Source organism: Strix uralensis, chromosome 23 (assembly GCF_047716275.1).
Source record: "Strix uralensis isolate ZFMK-TIS-50842 chromosome 23, bStrUra1, whole genome shotgun sequence".
NCBI classification, from domain to species: domain Eukaryota; kingdom Metazoa; phylum Chordata; class Aves; order Strigiformes; family Strigidae; genus Strix; species Strix uralensis.
This window is the reverse complement of record NC_133994.1, coordinates 8488996-8513346: the sequence shown is the minus strand read 5'-3', so window position 1 is coordinate 8513346 and position 24351 is coordinate 8488996. Positions and strand designations below refer to the sequence as shown.

Genomic DNA, 24351 nt, shown 5'->3' with positions numbered 1-24351 from the left:
CAAAATTAGGAGCATGTGGCTGGGAGGGGATGGAGGGAAAGAGTATAAAAATCCCACGTGGCGTCGAAAGGCGCGTGTTGCTCTTCTAAACGTGGTATTTTTGTGTAGCTCGGCGGTACGGTTTTTTTTCCCTCCGCACAAAATCAGCGTGTCTCATTCTGTTGGCACAGATCATGCATGCATTTTCAGTTGCTCCCTTCGACCAGAATTTGTCGATCGACGGGAAGATACTGAGCGATGACACCGCAACGCTCGGCAGCCTGGGAGTCATCCCCGAGTCTGTCATTTTATTAAAGGTAACGTGAGAGTGTGGCTGCTAAAAGAAAGTCAAATAAAGCAGAGAGTTGAAGGGATTTTTGTACGACCAAAGAGAAACGTTGTGGTGGGTGTGAAAACCGCCGTGCAGAGGACGTGCCCACCCGTGACTGCTCCATGGCCTGATTTAACGAGTTCCTCTTGGAGGAGGAAAATCCTCCTTGGAGGATGAAAATCCTCCTTTTTCTTTTTTAAAGAGCATTTATTAACTGGCCTTTTCTGCCGAGCTGCGTGCGTACCACCCCAAAATACAGCTAAATTAGGGAGCGAGTCCTCTCCTCTTGTTCCCAGACACTGTTCCCCACTGCCCTCCCGAGCAGCACCGTGAACGGATCGGGCTGCGAACTTCCAAACGAGCTTGTTTGCTCGTTAATCCCCTGCTCTGCTTTATTTTCCAGGCTGATGAACCACTTGCAGATTACGCGGCGATGGACGACGTTATGCAAGGTGAGGCGAGGGGGTGGCCCGGAAGGTTTGGGGGTTCGAGGAAGGTGCCTCACTACTGTGATTGTGGGAGACGCTTTGGTGGCCAAGGATTGTGTTGGATTTGGGTTGTAAAGGTAGAAAATAGAGATGTTGAAGCTTTCTTGTCGCGGTCAATGGGCACGCTCAGACCAAAGATCCTTTTAGAAACAATTTCTAACACCGTGCTGTTTTCTTTCCATCCCCAGTTTGTATGCCTGAAGAAGGATTTAAAGGTGAGTCTGGGTGTTTTTTTTTTTTTCCTCCCCTTTATGTAAGCCCACATTAACTTCATCTCCATCCCATAAGCGTCGTCATCTTTTGGTGGTTGTTTTTTCTCCTCAGGGACTGGTTTACTTGGACACTGATGGTTTTTCTAAACGCTGGCAACAGAGGAGCGACCAGAAGGGAAGAGGATTTTGACATGGTAGGGCATTAAAAGAAAAAAAAAAAGGTGGATACAGGACTGAACTCTTTGACTCTTCCAGAAGGCAGAAACCCATTCTGAAATGACTGCACCCCTCCTTCCCCCCCCCCCGCCCCCCAAAAATGCCTTATGTCAAAGCAGATTGCACTGAAGGACATCCTGCCTTCAAGAGAGCGTTCCTGATTTTATATTTAATAAAACGACGGGAAGGTTGGAAAGTTTTAGCAGCAGTAAAGAGCGTATTGTGTTTACAGGCGAGGGAGACGGAGGCATTCTCGTGTATTCCCTGACTCGAATCCCACACCGCGCTCGTCTGTCCGGCAAGGGGTTGTAATCCAGTAGATCAAAAACATCTTGATCTGTTCTCCAGTAACTCTTTAGGTGTAACCTGCTTACAGATAATCCTGTCTTTGATCCACTATTACTCTTTCAGTACAGCATGGAAGTAAAGAAATTGTTACTTGTGAGGAATGTCTAGCTCTTTCAAAAAAAAAAAAAAACAAAAAAACCCAACAAAAAAACCCACAAAAAAAAAAAAATTTCATCTATTTAACCCAAAATGTAAGCTGTGGTCTGCCTCCGGAAGCCTTCCATCGCGGAGGGGACGGGGAGCCGCCTCCCTCGCCGCCCCCGCCGGCTTGTCAGCCGCTTGCCTTCACTTCCAAACGTTTGATGATCTTTCAATAACCACCTGGTCTTTCTCTGTCAACTGTGTTTTTTTAGAAACGTGGGGTATTTTAATGACTTTTGATAACATCTTTTCCTCCAGTCTTGGGACTGCCAGGAGCGCTCGCGCCCGTGGCTTGAGGGGGGGGGGGAGACTGAAACGGAGACGGCGAAGGGGGCGCGGGTGGGTGGTGTGTTTCCCATGGGAAGAGGCTTTTTTTCACCTCTATTCTCCTTTTTCAGGAATGCACTAATAATTACTAATTTTTTTTTTTTTTACATCTGTAGCCCCCAGAAAGGATCTCTCCCCGTTGCCTATTAATAGCAGGAAATAGCGTACCGCTTCCAGACTTTAAAAAAAAAAAGGGCGCTGTCCTCTTTCTTTTCAGCCTTTTAACTTGTTTCCGAGGCAAAACGTTGATGCGGAGAGTCCAGTTGGTGCCACATCAGCTTTATTTTTTAAAGGATTGCAGGAGTTTGGGGCTGTGAGAAGACGGGGGTGGGGGGGACACAGACCTACCCCATCCCACCAACCCCGGTAGCGTTCATTTTAAATGTTCTCTTTTATCTGAAGAATCACAGCTGTTCTTTGCCGAGCGCGGGGCCTCCGCGTCCTCCTCTCCGTCCCTGGTGGGTTTTGGGGCGAAGCAGCCAGCATTTGGGGGACCGTGAAGCTCTTAAAAGTTTTTTGGGAGCAATGTGGACCCACGTATTCTTTCCCAAGGTAAAGACAGCGACAGGAATTCAGCTGCTCCATCCTCCGGGAGCGGGCAGGAGGTTTTATTCTCAGACTGAAGCACTCACTTGTGTACATATTTCCTGGAAATTCCTTTTTTTTTTTTTTTTTGGTCGATTTGCTGTTAAATTTTTTTTTAATGTTACAAAAAAAAAAAAAATATCTCTTCCTTGAGCTTATACTGTTGCAAAATTAAAGTCTCTAAACTCAGCGGGGAAGGAATGAGCGAGGGCCGGGGCGGTGTTTCTGAGAAGGGATGTGCGGCCGCATCCCCGTGTCCCGCCGAGGACGCAGGTACAAGATGTGATCAAAGGCCCAGTTACCGTTTTGTCTGTTATTTGCAAACATTATTGGATTAAAATTGTCATTTGAGCTGTGGAAGCCTTATTAAAGCGCATACACATGGTCGGTCTGGTATTTTAACACCTCGCCTAAAGGAAAGGGGGGGGTTATTCCTCCCACCCAGCCTAAACTCGGGGTGGGGAGGGAACGAGGCCAACCTTGGCCCACCGGAGGGTTTTTCTCGAGAAATTGGCACCCGCTGGAAGCGCCGGTGCGTGATGGGCCGAGGCAGCTGCAGGGCTGCTTTTGGTGTCCCCACGTCACGTCGTGCCCTGTCCCCGCGCTGGCGCGTCGCCCGGGCTGCTGCATCCCTGGGGGGGGGCTGCGTGGCCCCGGCTTGGTGCCAGCCCCCCCCCCACCCCCCCTTCCCCTCCGCCTCTCCTCGCTCCTTCCGCCCTGGCACCCGCAGCCGGGAGCCGGTGCCAAGCGTTTCTCGAGGGCCCCGGAGCTGGGGTGTCCCTGGGAGGGAGGTGGGTGCTGGGGGGGGGGGGGTACGCTGGGTGCCAGGATGGGTGGTGGAGAGAGGTCTGGGGGAGCCCCAGGGTGCGGGGACGGATGGGGGGGAGCACCCTGGGGGGACGACACCCGGGGTGGAGGGGGGGTTCCCAGGCTGGGGGTGACGCCGTCCCCGACGCCAGGCTCGGTTCCCAAGGCCGGATCCCGGTGGCCGGTCCCGGTACCGTTTTCCCGGTGTCGTTTCTCGGTTGTCGGTTCCCCAGGGGTCGGTTCCCGGTTCCGGTGCCGGTTGCCGGTGCCGGCCGCCCCCGGAGGGGCCGCCCCGCCCCGCCGCACGTGACGCGGCGCGGTGGCTGCGAGCGGCGGGGCCCCCGCTCCGCTCCGCTCCGGTACCGGCTCCGCTCCGGTACCGGCCCCGGCCCCGCCGCCCCTCCGGTAAGTGCCGCGCCGCGGGCACCGGGAAACGGGGTCCCCCCCCAGACACCCCCGCACCCCCGATGTGTGTCCCCCCCCCGGCGCAGCACCGTCCCCCGGTGACCTTCAGCCCCTGCCGGTACCGGCAGCGCGGGGGGGGGGAGCGGGGGAGGGGGGGACCCGGGCAGGGCGGGGGGGATCAGCCCCCCCCATGTACCCCCCAACCTGCCCTTCCCCAATATATCTCCCCATAAATTGCCCCCCCCAAACCTGCCCCCCCCAATATCTCCCACATTAATTACCCCCCCTCAATCTGCCCCCCCCAAACCTGCCCCCCCACGGCTACCCCCAAAAATCTGCCCCCCCTCTTCCGCCTCCCCCATCCTGGTCCCATCACCTAACCCCCCCCGCGTGCCCCCCCCCAGCCCAGTCCCCTCAATTTGCCCCACATGTACCCCCTAACCCCAACCTCCCCCCCCCCCCAGCCTTGCCCCACATTTAGGTCACAGCCCCCCCCCGTGCTGTGTGTTCCCCCCCCCCCCCGGGCACTGCCCCCCCTCCTTGGGTGTTGGCGGGGGGGGCGATGAGGGAGCCCCCCCCAGGACCCCCCCCCAGCCCCACTGCCCGGCGGGGGTCACGCTGCGGCCCACGGGTCCACGGGGACGGGGCGCGTTTACACCGGGGTGGCGTTTACACCAGGGTGGCGTTTACACCGGGGTGGTGTTTACACCAGGGTGGAGTTTACACCAGGGTGGTGTTTGCGCGGGGATGGGGCGCTTTTGCACGAGCGTTCGTGTTTCCACGAGGATCGCCCACGGCCGGGGTGTGTTTTTACACGGTGGGGGAGGGGGACGGCGACCACCCGTTTACACCACTCCGAGGTTTACACCAAGGGCCGGTGTCGCCGTGTCCCCCCTGTCCCGCGCGGTGCTCGGCGCTGTCCGTGGTGCTGCCCCGCGCGGCGCCTCCTCCCGCCCCCAGAGGGCGCCCTTCGGGGCGAGGGGGGGTGGGGGTTGGGGGGGGGAGGGGGTGCGATGAATTAGCGGGGGGGGGCCCTCAGTAGCCGGGCACCCCCATGTAGTGACCCGACACCCGCTGCTTCTGGCCCGCTGGCTCCTGGTAACCAGCAAGGTGGTGCTTGGCTTCCTGCCATCAGTAGGCTTCAGGGGTAACGCCGCTACCTGAGGGGCCAGGCGTCACGGAGAGGGGTTGTGGCGGAGCCCTCATCACCCCCAGGAAGCGCCATGGACCCCCCTGGACCCCCCCGCACCACCTAGACGTGTCTCCAGCCACCCCCTCAGTCACCGCACCCCGAGGTAAGCCCCCATGGGGGCTCCCCACCCAAGGGTGCCCATCCTAAGGGGGGGTGATGGGCACCCACAGCCCCCATCTCCCGCAGGGCAGCAGGATGGCCCAGCAGCGCCACACCGTCCCCCCACCGCTCAAGGTAGGCATCGCGGGGGGGGGGCACCCAACCAGCACCCATGGGTGCTAGCGTGGTCTTCCCCTCCCCGTTGTCTTGCAGACAGAGGAGGACTACATCCCCTACCCCAGCGTGCACGAGGTAGAGCACCCACTCCCCACCAGAGATGGGTGCAAGGGCAGGTGGGTGGGTGGGTGGGTAGGTGCCAGAGCACCCACCTCGGTTGTGGGTGCAGGTACTGGGCCGGGAGGGGCCGTTCCCCCTCATCCTCCTGCCGCAGTTTGGGGGTTACTGGATCGAGGGCACCAACCACCAGCTGAGCGGGACACCCGAGTCCCCCCCCACCCCAGCACCCGGCACCCGCGCAAGGCTTGAGGGCAACCACACGGCCAAGATCTACCGCAAGCACTTCCTGGGCAAGGTGAGGCCCCGTGGGTGCTCCAGGTGTGGGTGCTTGGGGTCGGTGGGTTCCCCATGGGGGTGGTCATGGTCATGGAGACCTCATAAACATGGGTGCTCATGCCTGTGGGTGCTCACGGACATGGGTGTGGGTATCTATGGGCATGGGAGCCCCATGGGTGTGGGTGCTCATGGACATGGGTGTCCTATGACATGGGAGCTCATGGGCATGGGTGCTCATGGAGGTGGGTGATTCATGGGTGCAGGTATCTATGGGCATGGGAGCCCCATGGATCTGGGTGTTCATAGATGTGGGTGCCCCATGGCATGGGTGCTCATGGGCATGGGTGCTCATGGAGGTGGGTGTGGGTATCTACAGGCATGGGAGTCCCATGGGTGTGGGTGTTCATGGACGTGGGTGATGCATGGGTGCGGGTATCTATGGGCATGGGAGCTCCATGGGTATGGGTGCTCATGGACCTGGGTGCCCCATGGCATGGGTGCCCCATGGTATGGGTGCTTGTACATATGGGTGCTCATGGAAGTGGGTGTGAGTATCTACAGGCATGGGAGCCCCATGGATATGGGTGCTCATGGGTATGGGTGCTCATGGAGGTGGGTGTGGGTATCTACGGGCATGGGAGCCCCATGGCGTGGGTGGTCATGGACATGGGTGATGCATGGGTGCAGGTATCTATGGGAATGGGAGCTCTATGGGTATGTGTGCCCCATGGTATGGGTGCTTGTACATATGGGTGCTCATGGAAGTGGGTGTGGGTATCTATGGGTGTGGGAGCCCCATGGCATGGGTGCTCATGGACATGGGTGCCCTACAGCATGGGTGCTCATGGACATGGGTGCTCACGGACATGGGTTGCTCATGGGTGTGGGTATCTACGGGCATGGGTGCTCAGGGACATAGGTGCCCCATGGGCATGGGTGCTCATGGGTATGGGTGGCTCAGTACATGGGAGACCATGAGTGTAGGTGCTCCACAGGTGGTGGTATGGGTGCTCATGGACATGGGTGCCCCATGGGGATGGGTGCTCAGGCTTATGGGTGCTCAGGGACCTGGATGCCCCATGGCATGGGTGCTTGTAGACATGGGTGTCTATGGACACAGTGTGTAGGGTGGGTGGCCCATGGGCATGGGTGCCCCATAGGTATGGGTGCTCATGGATATTGGCACTCGTGGGGATGGGTGCCCCATGGCATGGGTGCCTGCCAGCGTGAGCACCCATTGGCGCGGTCATGGGTGCTTGGCCCCCTCCCCACAGGAGCACTTCAACTACTACTCCCTGGACCCGGCGCTGGGCCACCTCGTCTTCTCCCTCAAGTACGACGAGCAGGAGCACCTGCACCTGCTGCTGCGGTGAGCAGGGTGCCAGGGGGCACCCATGGGTGCTGGCTGGGGGTAGGGGCCACCCTGACCTCTGCCTCACCCCACAGCACCCGTGCCCGCACCCTGCATGACGTGGTGCCCATCTCCTGCCTGGCCGAGTTCCCCAATGTGGTGCAGATGGCCAAGGTGGGTGCAACACCTCCGGCAGCACCCATGGGTGCCCCCTCACCCTGAGCCACCCATCGCATCACCCATCCTTCCCGCAGCTGGTGTGCGAGGACGTCAACGTGGATCGCTTCTACCCTGTGCTCTATCCCAAGGTGACAGGGTGCAGGGGGGGGGTGGTGGCCACGGGCACCCATGGGTGGGGCCACCCCGGGGTGTGCCCCGCCACCCAACCTCCGCCCCCTCCCGACCCCGCAGGCGTCCCGCCTCATCCTCGCCTTTGACGAGCACGTGCTCAGCAACCACTTCAAATTTGGGGTCATCTACCAAAAACTGGGGCAGGTATGGGGTGGGGTGGGTGGGGGTTAGGGTGGGCGGGGAGGGGTCCCAGCTGGGTGCTGGCACCCATCCCCACCCCACCGCAGACCTCCGAGGAGGAGCTTTTCGGCACCACGGAGGAGAGCCCGGCGTTCACCGAATTTCTCGACGTCCTGGGTCAACGGGTGCAGCTGCGGGACTTCAAGGGGTACGTGGTGGGGTGCTGGGTGGGGGGGCACCCATGGACCCCCCAGGTTTAGGGTGCCTGTCCCCCCACCCACCCAGGTTTCGGGGGGGTCTGGATGTGACCCACGGGCAGACGGGCAGCGAGTCCATCTACTGCCACTTCCGCGACAAGGAGATCATGTTCCACGTCTCCACCAAGCTGCCCTACACTGAGGGGGACGCCCAGCAGGTGGGGCACCCATGGGTGCTGGGGGGTGGGGTGGAGGGAGGTGGGGGGCAAGGGTTAAGGGGGAAACACATGGGTGCTTGGGGAGGATGGGGGTGTGAGGGGTCCTGGGGCACCCCCGTGGGGTAGGAGCGCTGGTGGGGCACCTATGGGTGCTTTGGGGGTGTCTATGGGTTACAGGGGCTTCTGGAGCACCCATGGGTGCTGTGTAGGTGTCTATGGGATGCAAAAGCTCCAGAGGCACCCATGGGTGCTGGTGGGGGCATCTATGGGATGCAGGGGGCTGGCAAGGCACCCATGGGTGCTGGGGGGCATCTGTGGAATGCAGGGGGCTGGCAGGGCACCCATGGGTGCTGGGGGGCATCTATGGGATGCAGGGAGCTGGCAGGGCACCCGTGGGTGCTGGGGGGCATCTGTGGGATGCAGGGGACTGGCAGGGCACCCGTGGGTGCTAGGGGGCATCTATGGAATACAGGGGGCTGGCAGGGCACCCGTGGGTGCTGGGGGGCATCTGTGGGATGCAGAGGGCTGGCAGGGCACCCATGGGTGCTGGGGGTCATCTGTGGGATGCAGGGGGCTGGCAGGACACCCGTGGGTGCTAGGGGGGCATCTATGGGATACAGGGGACTGGCAGGGCACCCGTGGGTGCTGGGGGGCATCTATGGAATACAGGGGGCTGGCAGGGCACCCATGGGTGCTGGGGGGCATCTGTGGGATGCAGGGGGCTGGCAGGGCACCCATGGGTGCTGGGGGGCATCTATGGGATGCAGGGGGCTGGCGGGGCACCCGTGGGTGCTGGAGGGCATCTGTGGGATGCAGAGGGCTGGCAGGGCGCCCGTGGGTGCTAGGGGGCATCTATGGGACACAGGGGACTGTCAGGGCACCCGTGGGTGCTGGGGGTCATCTGTGGGATGCAGGGGCTGGCAGGGCACCCATGGGTGCTGGAGGTGCATCTGTGGGATGCAGGGGCTGGCAGGGCACCCGTGGGTGCTAGGGAGCATCTATGGGATACAGGGGGCTGGCAGGGCACCCATGGGTGCTGGAGGGCATCTATGGGATACAGGGGCTGGCAAGGCACCCATGGGTGCTGGGGGACATCTGTGGGATGCAGGGGGCTTGGAAGGGCACCCGTAGGGTGTTGTCGATGGGATATAAAAGCTCCAGGGGCACCCTGGGTGCCCCTGGGCACCTCTGGGGCACAGGATCTGCCATTCCCTTTGCCCCCCTTGGTGTGACTGCCCCCCCCCCCGTGTCCCCCGTGTCCCCGTGTCCCCGTATCCCCCCCCCCCTCTGTCCCCGCAGCTGCAGCGGAAGCGTCACATCGGCAACGACATCGTGGCCGTCGTCTTCCAGGACGAGAACACCCCCTTCGTCCCCGACATGATCGCCTCCAACTTCCTCCACGCCTTCGTGGTGGTGCAGCTGGAGCAGGGCGGCTCCCAGGGGACCCTCTACAAGGTACCGCCCCGGGCCTCAGTGTCCCCATCCCCGGAGGGTGCTGGGGGGGGGGGGCAGCAGGGTGCCCCGTCACCTCTCCCACCCGCCGCAGGTCTCTGTCACCGCCCGTGACGACGTGCCCTTCTTCGGCCCGCCGCTGCCCGACCCTGCTGTCTTCAGGAAGGTGAGCACCCATGGGTGCTGCTGGGGGGGTGTCCTTGGGTGGCAGCCACCCAGGGCCACCCTTCACCCCCGCAGGGCCCCGAGTTCCAGGAGTTTCTGCTGACGAAGCTCATCAACGCCGAGTACGCCTGCTACAAGGCCGAGAAGTTCGCCAAGCTGGAGGTGGGTGCAAATGTGGGTGCTGGGTGCTGGGCACGGGGTTGCTGAGGGTGCTGGGCATCTGCGGGGGTGTGGGGGGGTGCCTGCAAGGGGGCTGGGCATGCCGTGAGGCTGTGGGTGCTGGGCATGCGGGTGCTGGGCACAGCGTGGGTGCTGTGGATGTGGGTGCTGTGCCTGTAGGTGGGTACCATGCATGCCGTGGGTGCTGTGCGTGCGGGGGCCACGCACGTGGGTGCTGTGCCTGCTGTGGGTGCTGTGCATGTGGGTGCTGTGTACAGTGGGTGCTGTGCACGATGTGGGTGCCACACACATGGGTGCTGCGCCTGCTGTGGGTGCTCTGTGTGTGTGTGTGCCATGCACGTGGGTGCTGTGTAGGTGGGTGCTGTGGGTGCTGTGTGTGTGTGGGTGCTGTGCATGTGGGTGCTGTTGCTGCTGTGGGTGCTATGTGTGTGTGGGTGCTGTGCATGTGGGTGCTGTGTACAGTGGGTGCTGTGCACGATGTGGGTGCCACACACATGGGTGCTGCGCCTGCTGTGGGTGCTGTGTGGGTGTCATGCATGTGGGTGCTGTGTGTGTGGGTGCCATGCACATGGGTGCTGTGGGTGCTGTGCACGTGGGTGCTGTGCACGATGTGGGTGTCACACACATGGGTGCTGTGCCTGCTGCGGGTGCTGTGTGTGGGGGGGTGCTGTGCATGTGGGTGCCATGCACATGGGTGCTGTGCACGTGGGTGCTGTGTGTGTGGGTGCTGTGCATGATGTGGGTGCTGCTCACGCCGTGGGGGGGCCGCGTGGGCTGGGGGGGAGGGGGGTCCGCGTGTCCCCGGCAGCGAGGGCAGGAGGGCGCGTTGGGGAAGGGGGGTGTCGCGGGGGGGGTGTCGCGGGGTGTCGCAGCGGTGCGGGTGCGCAGGAGCGGACGCGGGCGGCGCTGCTGGAGACGCTGCACGAGGAGCTGCAGGCGCGCAGCCAGGCCATGCTGGGGCTGGGCCCCGACGACGAGCGCCCCGACAACGGCGCCGCCGCCCCGGGCTTCTTCGAGTCCTTCAAGGTGGGGCATGGGGGGGGTCCGTGCCCCCCCACCCCCCCCCCCCACCTCTAAAAACCACCGGGGGCGGGGGCGCCCGGCGGTACCGGGCGCTGCTGACGGGGCGCGGGGGGGCCTTGCAGCGGGCGCTGCGGGGCCGCAGCCCCTCCCTGGAGGCCGTGGGGCTGGGACCCCGCCGGGCCCCCCCAACGCCCCCCCCCAACGCCGCCAACGCCGCCGCCGCCGCCGCCGCCGGACCCCCCGAGGGCGCCCCGGGGGCCGCCTGCGTGAGTGCCCCGCCCCCGGGACACGCCCCCGGGACACGCCCCCGCCGCTCTGGCCACGCCCCCGCCCCGCCAGCCTGCCCGCGGCCGCAGGGCTGAGGCCACGCCCACCTACGGGAGGCCACGCCCCCACAGGGAACAACCCGCGCGTCTAAAGCTCTCTGACCCCGCCCACTCCCCAAGCCACGCGAAAGCCACGCCCCATCTTTAAGCCACGCCCCATCCGCGAGGGCCACGCCCCCTCCCCGCAGCCCCTTTCACCCGCGCGGCCCCTCCCCTCGCGCTGGCCCCGCCCCTCCCGTGCCGCCGGTGCCCCGGTGCCCCCCGGGGCCGGTGACGCGGTGCCGCCCCCAGTCGCTGCTGGTGCCCGGGAGCCGGCGGGGACGCCGCGGCAGCGCCATCGGGCTGGGCTCGGTGGAAGAGGTGGGTACCCCCGGCACGGACCCAGCCGCCGTGTCCCCTCCCGGTGTCTGTGTGTGTGTCCCCCACCCCGCCCCGCGGTGTCCCCCCCCCGGTCCCCGGTTAACGGCGACCCGCAGGCGCTGCTGGTACCCGGGAAGAGCCCGTCGCGGCGGCGGCCCGGCCCGCTCGGCTCCCGCCGCTCCAGCGCCATCGGCATCGAGAGCATCCAGGAGGCGCCGGCCGGCAGGTGAGCGCCGGTACCGGGACACGGGGCTGGCACCGGCCGGGGTCCCCTCCCGGTATCACCTCACCGCCCGCTGCCTCCCCCCCACCCAGGGACGGCCTCGCCGCCGCCCCCGAGGGCGCCTGTTCCGTACACAGCTCCCCCGAGAGCCACCGGCCCCCCGACAGGTCCCACACCCGGCACTGGGATGGGGGCACGGGGACGGGGTGACACGGGGACTGGAGGGCACTGGGATGGGGCAGCGCAAGGACTGGGGGGCACTGGGACATGGTGGCACCGGGATGGGGTGGCACTGGGATGCAGTGGGCCAGGGTGGCACTGGGATGGGGTGACACAGGGACTGGAAGGCACTGGGATGGGATAGCACAAGAACTGGGTGGCACTGGGACATGGTGGCACTGGGATGCAATAGGCCAGGGACTGGAGGGCACTGGGATGGGATAGCACAAGAACTGGGTGGCACTGGGACATGGTGGCACTGCGATGCAATAGGCCAGGGACTGGAGGGCACTGGGATGGGGTGGCAAGGGGACAGGGTGACATTGGGGTGACAGAGTCTGGAGAGCTCTGGGATGGGACAGCGCAAGGATGGGGTGACACTAGGACATGGCGGCACTGGGATACCATAGACCAGAGTGACACTGAAATGGGGTGGTACCAGGATGGGGTGGCACTGGGGTGCAGTGGACCAGGGTGGCACTGGGAGGGGGTGACACGGGGACTGGGGGGCACTGGGATGGGGTGGCAAGGGGACAGGGTGACATTGGGGTGACACAGAGTCTGGAGGGCTCTGGGATGGGACAGCGCAAGGATGGGGTGGCACTAGGACATGGCGGCACTGGGATGGAGTGACATCGGGGTGACATAGGGACTGGAGGGCACTGGGATGGGGTGGCAAGGGGACAGGGTGACATTGGGATGACACAGGGACTGGAAGGCACTGGGATGGGGCAGCATGAGGACAGGGTGGCACTGGGACATGGTGGCACCAGGATGGGGTGGCACAGGGATGCAGTGAGCCAGGGTGGCACTGGGATGGGGTGACACAGGGACGGGAGGGCACTGGGATAGGGCAGCACACAGATGGGGTGGCACTGGGACAGGGTGATACTGGGGTGGGATGACACTGGGACAAGGTGGCACCAGGATGGCTGGCACAGGGCAGCAGGGGGCCAGGACAGCACAGGGACAGGGTGTCACAGGGACAAGATAGCAGGGGGATGTGGGGGGGTGGCACAGGGATGGGGTGGCACTTGGGTGGCTTGGGCACAAGGTGGCTTGGGGTTAGGGTGGCATGGAGGGGGGGTGGCATGGGGACAGAGTGACACTGGGATGGGGTGGCACCAGGATGGGGTGACATTGGGGTGACACAGGGACTGGAGGGCACTGGGATGGGGCAGTGCAAAGACTGGGTGGCACTGGGACATGGTGGCACTGGGATGGGGTGGCCACAGGGATGCAATGGGCCAGGGCGGCTGTGGGATGGTGTGGTGACAAGGGATGTGGGGATGGGATGGCACAGGGCTGGGACATCAAAGGGACGCGATGGCGTGGGGACGGGGTGGCACAGGGATGGGGTGACACGGGGATGGGACATCCCAGGAATGGGATGGCATGGGGACAGGGTGACATGGAGATGGGACATCCCAGGGGCGGGATGGCGTGGGGACAGGATGACATGGGGATGGGGTGGCACAGAGATGGGACATCCCAGGGACAAGGTGGCACAGGGACAGGGTGGCACAGGGATGGGACATCCCAGGGGCGGGATGGCGTGGGGACAGCGTGTCCCGGGGACAGTGCGGCGTCGCGGCAGGCCATGGTGGCGGCCACACGGCACGGTGCCAGCCTGTCCCCGGCTTTGGGGACTGTCCCCTGGCAGGGCCGAGAAGCCGGAGCCGCCGGATTTCTCCCGCTCCTCCTCCAGCGCCAGCAGCTTCGGCAGCGCCACCGAGGAGCCCAGCGAGCCGGGCAGGGTACCGGGGTGCCAAGGGGGGGGGGGCTGGGGGCAGAGGGGGGGGGGCAGCACCGCTTTGACCCCCCCCCTCGCACCCTTAGGAGAGCCGCTCGCCCTCGGGGACCCACCACGACGCCTTCACCGACACCCCCTGGCCGGATGACCCCCCCGGTATCCCCCCAGGTAGCCCATCACCGGGGTGTCAGGCCACCGCGGGGGCTGGGGAACCCCCCCCGGGGTGCTCACGCCCCCCCCCACCCCCTGCTTTCCCCCAGGCCGCCGTCCCCCCGAGCCCCCCTGCCCCGAGATCAAAATCCAGCTGGAGCGGCCCCCCCCTAATCCGGTGAGACTGTGTCCCCCCCTCCCCAGTGCACCCCAATATGGGGGCACCATATTGGGGTGCACCCACTGATTTTCCTCCACACAGGGCTCGTAGTCACCCCCACACACACACCCCGGCGGGAGGGGAGTGTGTCACCGCTTCGCCTCCCCCCCCCCCCCCCCCCCCCGTGTGCCACCCCCGTGCCAGGAGCTGAAGCCATCGTCCCCGGTGCAAGATTTGGGGGGACACCCCCAGAAAAATGGAGGTGTCCCCCCCCCGACAATCTCTGTCACCCCAAATACCCCTTGGGGGGGTGATGGGCCACAAAGGGCCCCCCCCTGCCCCATGACCCCAATGCCACACGGAGGGGGCTCCCCCACACTGAAGAGTGGGTCCAACCGGAGCATCAACCCCTCCCTAAACAAAAGGGGGGGCTCAAATCCAGGGCAAACCCAAAGTGGGGCTCCCCCTGCCTCCTCCCCCTTTTATTTTAAGGGAAAAAAGCTGTGGAATGGGTTGGATGCTGCAATTGGGGGGAGGGAGGGATTATTTTTTTCAAGCCCCCCCCAAATCGTGTTTGTGTTTCCCGTGAGGTCCTGTATAAAATAAAGGTTTATTTATCGCTACGGCTGGGGGGTTGCTGGAGGCGGGGTCCCCGATATCTGAAGAGGGGGGGGTCCCCAAAACCCCAAGCATCAGCAGGGACCGATGCTCTGCACGGTCTTAAAAACACCCCAAATTCACCCTTTTTTGGGGTCACTTACACAAATTTTGGGGCTTTCGCAGCAGCCAGGCTGAGCAAAGCCTTTATTTGATTATCCATATTTTTGGGGGGGCTGTAGGTACCCCAAAATTCGGCAGGCAATGCCCTCACACACACCGCCCCCCCCCCCCCCCCCCCCCATCCACCCCGCACTCCCCTCAAACCCACTTTTTCAGCTCTGGTGGCCAACGCGGCGTCGGGAGTGGCCTTTGGCCAGCAGCCCCGGTGGCCACCGGCTTTGCGCCAAATCCCCGGCCAAGAAAAAGTGGTTCCCCCCCCCCCGAACCCCCAAAAACCACGAAGCACCCCGGGACTGGTTAAACATAGCTCGGTACCGCCTGGTTTCTGGGAAGCCCCAGCGCCAGGGTTGGGTCGCGGTTGGGGATGCCGGCGCGGGTGCAAAGGGCGCTGAGCAAAGTGGGGGTGTCAGAGACACCCCCACACACACCCGCCCCCCCCCCAAAACCCAGCGCCGCTCGGGTCACCGCCTTCGCCCGTTCCAAAGTTTACCGGTTAATAAAAAAACCGGAGTGGAGATTTATTTATAAAGCTGGTAAATAAATAAAAAAAGGGGAGGATTGGACAGGCCCACTGGGATTTTTTTTGGGGGGGGGGTGAGGTGGTGGTGGTGGGGGTGTTGTGAGCGCACGCTGCAGAATTTGCACACGCACGGTGGCGTTTGCACAGGCACGGTGACGTCTGCGCGTGCAAGGTGACATTTGCATGTGCAAGGTGACATTTGCACACCCAGAGCCCCTCTCTGGGGCTACCACAGGCCTCAATTGCTCCCCCCCCCCCCACCTCCTGCAGCACCTTGCAAGCTGCAAAACCCCCCTCCCCTAATTACCCTCCCTAATTATCCAATCTTAATGAAGACACTCCAGCTGGTGCCACCCCCTTAAATCCCTTCGCTCCCCAGCCCCAACACCACCCTAAATCCCTCCCTGGGCAGCAAGTTGCCTTGAATTGAAGGATTTAAAAGCAAAATAAGTCACCCAGGAGGCAAAAAAAAAAAAAAAAAAAGCAAAACCCACAAGTTTTGGGGACAAATTAACCCAGTGAGTTAATTTTTTTTCCCAGCTTCATGTGGTTTCTGGGTATCCACACATGTGGTGAGTTGGGCACTGGGGTCAGTCCTCAGCCAAGGGACCGGGAGGCATTTTGGGACCCAGCCCCATCGCGTCTGGCTCAAAGAGGGGGTTTTATCCGCGGAGGCTCCGGCTCCCATCCCAAATCCCGCGGTGGGTTCGGGATGGGGCAGGCAACGATGCTAATTATAGGGGAAGGAACCGTGTATTTACAGAGGCAGCTCCCAGCACGAAACCGCCGGCGGCTGCTTTTACTCCGCTGAGTCTTTCTTTTTCTCTCCTCTTTCTGGGCGCTGCTATCCACAGAAGAAAAAAAAAAAAAAAGGGGAGGAATTAAAAATAAATCCCCCTCCACGGTTTGCAAGAGGCGCTTTAGCAGAGGAGGAAGAGGAGGGCGAGGAAGGGCAGGAGGACGGTGGCGGCGGGGCGGGCGGCGGCGTTGCAGTGGGCTCGGTTGGAGCCGATGCAGGCGGCGTAAGCCATGGCGTGGGGGATGTAATTTTGCTCGTGGACCCCGTGGAGGAGGTGGGCCATGGGGCCGCGGGCGAAAACGGCCACGTCCTCGCCGCCGTGGGTCTCCTGGCGCAGCGGCACGGCCGATTGCGCTTGGTAGTTGGCGTGTGCTGGGGGGGAAAAAAAAAAAAAAGCAAAAATTAAGACTAATTTTTAAAAAGCGCTCATTTTAGCCAGGCTGTGATAATTCAAGGGGGTTTTGCCCCAAAATGCACTCACCAAAATCCACGGCGGAGACGTTTTCTCGCTCGCCTGCCACGATTTTATAGCCGGGGCCGTTGCCGTAGAGGATGGAGGTGAAGGGTTTGCGGTCCACGTCGCTCTGCATCGGGGCCAGACCTGGCGGCGGTGGCACCGTCAGCAGGACGGGGCCGTCCCCAGGGTGTCCCCGGGGTTGATGGGTGTCCCCTCCCTGCGGGTCCCTCTGTGGCCCAGCAAGGACTCACCGAAAATGGGGTTCCCGCGGGGGGTGTAGCCGCCGAAGGTGAAGACGTGCGAGTGGTCGGCGGTGACGACGCTGAGGGTGTCCTGGGGCGAGGTGAGGCGGGTGGCCAGCCCGATGGCCCGGTCCAGCTCCACCGCCTCGTGCAGCGCCTGCTTCGCCTTCCCCTCGTGGTGCCCATGGTCGATGCGGCCCCCTGCGGCCCCCGGCACCGCTCGGCATCGCTCTCTGCAGCCCCCACCCCCCCCTTGGCATCCCCCATCGCCCTCCTCTTCCCTGCTTTGCATCCCCCCTGTCTCCATCACCCCCTTTCCCCCATTTGCATCCCCCCGTCACCTCCTTCAGCTCCCTCTTTCCAGGCCCCCATCACCCCCTTCATCCCCTTTCCAGCCCCCCATCACCCCCTTCATCCCCTCCTTCCACCCCATCACCCCCTTCATCCCCCTCTTTGCATCCCCATCATCCCCTCTATCCCCCCTTTGCATCCCCCCACTCTTTTCATCCCCATTACCCCTTTTACCCCGCTTTTTACATCCCCCCCACCCCTTTATCCCCCCATTTTTCCATCCCCATCACCCCCTTTATCCCCCCCTCTCTGCATTCCCCCATCAGCCTCTTTATCCCCCCCCTTTTTGCATCCATCACCTTTCCCCCATGCATCCCCCATCATCCCCTCTGCTCCCCTTTGCACCCCCACACACCTTCAACCAGGAGGAAAAACCCCCGGGGATTTTTCTGGAGCATCCTGATGGCTACAGCCACCATCTCAGTGAGGGACGGATCCGTCTCGTTATTCCTGTCCAGCTCGTACACCATGTCACCCGGCTCGAAGAGGCCTGGGGGCAGTGACACTGCTGGGGACATCCTTTCCCCACAAAAAAAAAAAAAACCCAAAAAAAACACCAAAAAAAAGGGGGCCAAATCCAGCATTTCTGCCTGCTTCTTGTGCTGGTTCAAGCATTTCACACGCCACCGGATCCAGGGTGATTAGATAGGAGCCGGGGGATGCTCCCAGCCCTTCCTTCCTCCAGCACAGCTGAATCCTGCAGCCCAGCACCACGGGCCAAAACAAAAATTGTATCCCCAGGGCAGGGTAGCAGCATCCCTCGGAGGTAGCAGCATCCTTGTGGGGGGAGTAGCAGCATCCCCAGGGTGGCTACCAGCATCCCTTGGGGGTGCATCAGCATCCCCAGGGTGGCTACCAGCATCCCTTGGGGGGGTACCAGCATCCACAAGGGAGTAGCAGCATCTTTGGGGGGGGGGGGGGGGGGGTACCAGCATCCCCAAGGGAGTAGCAGCATCTTTGGGGGGGGGGTACCAGCATCCCTTGGGGGTACCAGCATCATTTGAGGTGGGCAACCGGTCACTCCAGCTGCCTCAGCATTCTGGCACAGGCCAGGGGTCCCCCCAAAGCACCCAATTGAGGCCGGGGCACCCCTGGGTGCTGGGACTCACCCAGGAGGAAGTCGACGCGGCTGAGGTTGAGCGCCAGCAGGTCCCGCCGGTGCCACACGTACTTGGCGACCTGGGGACGGGGGACAGACAGGTTGTCACCTCCCCATCACCTCTGCCGACCCCAGGGCTGCTGTATACCCCCCTCCCCAAAATATTTCCTCCCTCTGGGAATGGCTTCTCAAGGTTATAGTGGGGTGATATGCGTGTACCCCCAAAAAAGTCCCTGTCACCTTGCCGGGGGGCTTGACATCGTGCCACGCCTGGACGAGGTCCCTGCGGTCCAGGCGGGTGCCCCGATGCTTGTCCTCATGGGGATACTCCACGTCGCTGGCGTTTTTGGGGAACATATATTTCCGCCCACCGCCCAAGATCACCTGTGAAAGTGGGGCAAAGAATGCATTTTTAAAAATATTTTTAATTATTTTAAATTTTTCCCCCATAATTCAGGGAGAAAACCCCGACGCGGAGCAGCGGGATGTCCAGGGAAACCCTGTCGCTGTGCGAAAAAAACGGGCAAAAACACCCAAGGAATTTCACCTCACTCAAAATATCCCTGAATCTCTTCCTATTAATTAAACCCCAGGACAAAAATAACCATTTCCAGCAGCGAATCTGGCTTTTAAATTTTTTTTCCCCCCCATCTGTGGGAGGGATGCTCCACATCGGGGTCCCCACATGAACCCGCCAGGACGGAGCCCCATCCCGCGGCTCTCGCTGTTTGCTTTGGAGTCCGATTTATTTGGCCTCTGTTATTTATAACCAAGCACAGATTTTTTTTATTCCCCCCCCCTTCTCTGCGCAGAAGGTGAATTATAAAGCTGCAAAACACCACCGCCAAAATTATTAAGCGAAAAAAAAGGGAAAAAAAATGTCTTTTCCCCGCTATATAATTATTTCCAGCCTGGGACAGAGTTAAAATTATATTAAAGGGAAAAAAAACAGAAGAAGAGGCTATTAAAGAGCTAAATAACAGGCTGAAATGTTTTGCTTTGGGGCTATTTTGAAGGACAGAAGAGTATTTATTTACAGGGCTGAATTTCTGCGTAAATCCGCAGCGAGGGGCAGAATCGGGGGGAAAATGGAGGGTTTGGGGTATGGGAAGTATGAGAAAGGAGGGGGCGGCTGTGGATGTGGGTGGAGGGGGGTTAAGCAGGATTGATTCGGGGTTCTCTGTGTGCTCGTGGTCCCAGCCCTGCGTCCGATGGTCCTACTGGTGTGTCCATCGGTGGTCCTGGTCCCACACCCACCCAGCGGCCAGGCACCCCACCCATGGCTGGTCCCAGTCCCATATCTGCTGTGGGTTCTGGCTCAGCACCCATGGGTGGTCCCAGTCCCATATCTGCTGGGGGTTCTGGCTCTGCACCCATGGGTGGTCCTGGTCCCATATCTGCTGGGGGTTCTGGCTCAGCACCCATGGCTGGTCCCAGTCCCATATCTGCTGTGGGTTCTGGCTCAGCACCCATGGGTGGTCCTGGTCCCATATCTGCTGGGGGTTCTGGCTCAGCACCCATGGGTGGTCCCAGTCCCATATCTGCTGTGGGTTCTGGCTCAGCACCCATGGGTGGTCCTGGTCCAACATCTTCTGGGGTCCCAACTCTGCACCCGTTGGTGGTCCTGGCCCCATATCTACCCACAGTCCTGGTCCTGCACCCTTTGGTGCTGGCTCTTCACCCACTAGTTGTTCCAGCCCAACATCTACTGGGGGTCCTAGTCCTTCAGCCATTGGCGTTCCTGGTGTTCCACCTACCCACGGCCCTGTCCCCATCCCTGGGTGGTCCCGTTCCCATCCCTGGCCAGCTCCAGCCCATATCCCTGGTGGCCCCATCTCTGGGAGGCTCCAGCCCATGTCCCTAGTGGCCTCGTCCCCATCCTCACCTCAATGTCAGGGATGTTCTCCACCAGCTGCCGGGCGATGTCCTTGCAGCCACCCTCCAGCGCGTCTGGGGGCATCTCTCCATCCGAGTACCAGTCACGGTTGGCAGAGTGGGCGTAGGCAGCGCTGGGTGTCGCGTGGGTCACCCGTGTGGTGGTGACGATGCCCACCGCCTTGCCTGCACCACGAATTCAGGGGACAATGGTGGGAACACCCCCAAAACCCATCGCTTTACACCCCCACCTCTGGCGCCTACCAGCCCCTCACCTCCATCTTTGGCCCAGCGGAGGATGGAGGTCACCTCCTGGCCCTTGGTGGTGTTGCAGCGGTCACGGGTGACACCAGCGCTGACACCCACTGTCCCCTCGTTGGCTTTGACGCCGCAGAGGTAGGCGGTGGCTGTGCCCGCGCTGTCGGGCACCTGCGCGTTGGTGTTGTAGGTCTGAGAGGGGGGGAGATAAATAAACCACCATCATCACCACCATCATCATGACCACCATGACCACCACCATCATCACCATGACCACCACCACCATCATCACCACCATCATCACCATGACCTCCATCACCATGACCACCACCACCATGACCACCACCACCATCATCACCATGACCTCCATCATCATCACCACCATCACCATGACCAGCACCACCATCATCCCCACCCTGGGCCTTCATCATCATCATCCTCACCCTGCAGCTCCCCTCCCCATGCTGTTTGGCTGCACCGGACCCTCATCTCACCTGTGCCCCCTTCTTTTGCCCCTTGCCCCCCCATTTTGCCCCTTGCTCCCCTCAGCGCAGTTACACATCCCCCCCTCACTGTATTTTGATACTTTTAGCCTTTTTTTAGCCCATTTTTAGGCAGGGGGAGGGAAACCACCACCATGAGCATCCCCCGCGGGGCAAAGAGAAACAGCGGGGAGCAGCCGAGACTTCCAATTTAATAATAAAAAAAAGCCTTTTGTTCAGCAAAATGACCCCAGGAGAAGCGGGGGGGGGGGGGTCCCGCGGCTTCCCACGGCCGGGCGGCCTCATCCTGCCCCCCCTCCCCGTTCCCACGGGCCGGACCCTGGCACGGCCAGCGGGCACCAGCGCCAGCTCCCTTCGCCCGCCCCTGACCTAATTTCAGCTCCCAGTCGATGCCGGCTGCCCGTCCGTGACCTTGCGGTGGGTGTCGCGTCCCCCAGGGGCATCCTGGGGGGGGGGGGGGTGTGGTTCAGGATCTGACCCCCCCCGGGGGGCTCACCTTGGCCAAGGCGACGTAGGGGAACTTGTCCATCTCCAGCAGACTCTCCTCGCCCTTGCGGTTTTGCAGCTGCCCTTTGAGGATGCGGGCGGCCGTGACGGTGGAGACACCCATGCCTGCCAGGGCACCCGTCAGCTCCCCGCCGAGGACGGGCCAGCTCGCCACACGGGCGCCGCGCAACGCTGGCGGGCACCCAGTTTATCCCAGCACCCGATTTTATTGCAAACCCCATTTATGGCAGCGCTCCCTTTATCACAGCACCCAGTTTATTGCAAACCCAGTTTACCGTAGCACCCAACTTATGGCAAGTTGAGTTTGTCGCGGCACCCAACTTATCACAGCACCCAGTTTATCGCAAACACGGTTTATCGCAGCACCCAATTTACCGCAGCACCCAATTCATTGCAAACCCAGTTTATTGCAGCACCCAATTTTTTGCAACTCCCGTTCATCGCAGCACCCAATTTATTCCAAACCCAACTTATCGCAGCACCCAGTTTATCCCAGCACCCAACTTATCGCAGCACCCAGTTTATTGCAAACCCAATATCGCAGCACCCAATTTATTGCAAACCCAACTTACCACAGCACCCGATTTATTGCAAACCCCCTTTATCGCAGCACCCAGTTTATCCCAGCACCCAACTTATCACAGCACCCAATTTATTGCAAACCCCCTTTATCGCAGCACCCGATTTATTGCAAACCCAGTTCATCACCGCACTTAATTTATTGCAAACCCGATTTATCGCAAACCCAAACTTATCACAGCACCCAATCGCAGCACCCAACTTATCGCAGCACCCAATTTACTGCAAACCCAATTGATCCCAGCACCCAATTTATTGCAAACCCACTTTGTCACCACACCCACTTTAATACACCCGATTTACCACGGCACCCGCTTTACCACAGCGCCCACTTTAAGACACCCAATTGATCATGGCACCCATTTATCGCAGCCCCCACTTCACGGCAGCCCCCCTTCGCCCCCGGTGGGTGCCCCCGTCTCACCGTCACCCAGGAAGAGGATGAGGTTCTTGGCCACGTTCTGGTTGAGGCGCTGGAGCCGCAGAGCGTCCCGCAGGGTCTCCTGCGCCTGCCCCCGCCAGTACTCGGGGTCCTTCTCCCTCTCTGCGGAAAGCGGGCTCCATAGCACCCAACAGCACCCACTTTTGGGGTGGTGACACCCCCCCCCCCCAAAACCTCACCTACCGGGGACCAGCGATGGCGAGCAGAGCTGGGCGAGGAGGAGGAGGAGGAGAGCCTTCATGCTGCGGTGCTGCGCGGGTGCTGGATAGGAGAGAGCTGCGGGGTGGGGGGGGCACCCGCCCCGTGCCTCAGTTTCCCCACCGAGACCTTCGTCCCGGGGCTCGGCCAAGCGAGGACGGGAAGGAAATGTCCCCTCCCCGCGCGGTCATTGCTGTGACACCCTGGGGACATGCCAGCTCCCCACCCCTTGTCACTGGGCCCATGGGGCATCACCTCGCTGGCACCAACCCGAGGCTGGGGACGGCGCCGTGGCTCCCGTGGGTGCGCGGCACAGCGGGGTCCCCGGCGCGTGTCCCCGACCCCCTCGCATGGCCACGTCCGTCCCCATCACGGCTGGGTCCCCATTGCACGTTGGGGTCCCTGTCACATGGCCGTGACCCCATCGCCTGTCCCTGTCCCCATCGCATGGCCATGTCCCTGTTGCACACCCGTGTCCCATCACACGTGTCCCCACCCCATGCCCGTGTCCCTGTTGCGTTCCTGTGTCCCCATCGTGTGTCCCCATCACGTCCCCATCGTGTGTCCCCAACTCATTCACACCCACAGCCCTGTTGCACGTCTGCATCCCCCTTGCACACCCGTGTCCCCAACACATGTCCACGGCCCCATCACACGCCTGTTGTCCCTGTTGCACGCTTGTGTCCCCACCACATGTCCGTGTCCCCATCGCACACCCATGTCCCTGTTGCACACACATGTCCCCATCGCATGCCTGGGTCCCTGTTGCACATTTGTGTCCCTGCCATATGGCCATGTCCCAACCACATGCCTGTGTCCCTGTTGCACACTTGTGTCCCCATTGCACACCCATGTCCCCATCACATGCCTGTGTCCCTGTTGCACGCTTGTGTCCCCATTGCACACCCATGTCCCCACCACGTGCCCATGTCCCTGTTGCACACCCATGTCCCCGTCGCACACCTGTGTCCCTGTTGCACACTTGTGTCCCCACCACATGCCCATGGCCCCATCGCACACCTGTGTCCCCACCACACACTTATGTCCCTGTTGCACACTTGTGTCCCCATCGCACACCCGTGTCCTCATCGCACACCCGTGACCCCATTGCATGTCTGGGTGCCCGTTGCACACTTGTGTCCCCCATTGCACACCCGTGTCCCTGTTGCACGCTTGCGTCCCCATCGCACACCCATGTCCCCACCGCATGCCCGTGTCCCTGTTGCACACCCATGTCCCCATCTCACGTCCATGTCCCCATCACACCCCCGGCTCCCCAATCGCACCCTCCCCCAACGTTGCGCGCTCACCCCTCCGCACCCCCCGCCCCCCAGGGACCCCCCCGCTCCCCTGGGGGTGGCAGCGGTGGCCCCGGGGGGGTCCTTACCGCCGGGGGGGGACACACGTACCCGCACAAACTTGGGTCTCGACACCCACGTCCCTCCTGGGCGGCGGGAGGAGGCCGGGCCGGGGGGACAGCGAGCCCTTAAATCCCCCCCGCACCCGGCCTTCGCCTCCTCCTCCTCCTCCCCTTCCTCCACCCTCCCCCCGCAGCCAACGGGGGGGGGGGGGACGGGACGGTGGGGGGGACGGAGAAGAAAAGGCAACAAACTGGGCTTACTGGTGCCCTCTGCCGGGTTATACTGGGAGGACTGGGAGGACTGGGGTGCACCCAAGCATGGCTGTGGGTGATGAGCATCCTCCCCCGCCAAACGCGGGGGGGGTGTGTGTGTGTGTTAAGATGTGTGTTTTGCCGAATTTTGCGTTATTTTCACCCAAAACGTGCCAGCGACACGAGAGTGATTTTGGGGTGGGGGTGATGGAGAAGTGGGGTTCCCCCTGCCTCAGTT

General features: G+C 62.0%; 3 protein-coding genes across 15 annotated transcripts in view; 2 read left to right on the top strand and 1 right to left on the bottom strand.

Moving 5' to 3' along the window:
• Positions 1-3012, top strand: part of USP48 (ubiquitin specific peptidase 48) — a 31163-nt gene extending 28151 nt beyond the window's left edge. For all 3 annotated transcript variants that reach the window (XM_074893025.1, XM_074893026.1, XM_074893024.1), the window contains 4 exons: positions 171-296; positions 714-762; positions 987-1013; positions 1123-3012. In XM_074893025.1, coding sequence (XP_074749126.1) covers positions 171-296; positions 714-762; positions 987-1013; positions 1123-1145 — 225 coding nt within the window. In that variant the 3' untranslated portion in view covers positions 1146-3012. The remainder of the gene's footprint in view (positions 1-170; positions 297-713; positions 763-986; positions 1014-1122) is intronic.
• Positions 3013-3398: 386 nt separating this feature from the next.
• On the top strand, positions 3399-14514 carry RAP1GAP (RAP1 GTPase activating protein). Of its 10 annotated transcripts, none has more exons than XM_074893037.1 (22): positions 3399-3418; positions 4946-5134; positions 5218-5265; positions 5344-5382; positions 5477-5662; positions 6918-7012; positions 7090-7168; positions 7249-7302; positions 7406-7489; positions 7573-7673; positions 7751-7880; positions 9180-9335; positions 9427-9498; positions 9573-9659; positions 10566-10703; positions 10823-10966; positions 11318-11612; positions 11702-11776; positions 13492-13585; positions 13668-13749; positions 13842-13909; positions 13994-14514. In XM_074893037.1, exons 3-22 carry the CDS (start codon positions 5227-5229, stop codon positions 14100-14102), a joined length of 2127 nt encoding a protein of 708 aa, XP_074749138.1. In that variant the 5' UTR covers positions 3399-3418; positions 4946-5134; positions 5218-5226; the 3' UTR covers positions 14103-14514. The 10 variants fall into 10 exon arrangements, with proteins under 10 accessions (XP_074749138.1, XP_074749139.1, XP_074749137.1 ...); XM_074893038.1 differs by lacking the exon at positions 3399-3418 and adding an exon at positions 3438-3839 and having other exon boundaries at positions 4978-5134; XM_074893036.1 differs by lacking the exon at positions 3399-3418 and adding an exon at positions 3438-3839 and having other exon boundaries at positions 4975-5134.
• Positions 14515-15688: 1174 nt separating this feature from the next.
• Positions 15689-23995, bottom strand: ALPL (alkaline phosphatase, biomineralization associated). 2 transcript variants are annotated; one of them, XM_074893044.1, is made up of 12 exons: positions 23911-23995; positions 22487-22579; positions 22286-22405; positions 21272-21387; positions 20290-20464; positions 20025-20200; positions 18380-18523; positions 18150-18219; positions 17396-17530; positions 16699-16890; positions 16472-16591; positions 15689-16362 (listed from the first exon to the last, which is right to left on the bottom strand). In XM_074893044.1, exons 2-12 carry the CDS (start codon positions 22542-22544, stop codon positions 16112-16114), a joined length of 1557 nt encoding a protein of 518 aa, XP_074749145.1. In that variant the 5' UTR covers positions 22545-22579; positions 23911-23995; the 3' UTR covers positions 15689-16111. The 2 variants fall into 2 exon arrangements, with proteins under 2 accessions (XP_074749145.1, XP_074749146.1); XM_074893045.1 differs by having other exon boundaries at positions 22487-22564; positions 23911-23940.
• Positions 23996-24351: the final 356 nt, after the last annotated feature.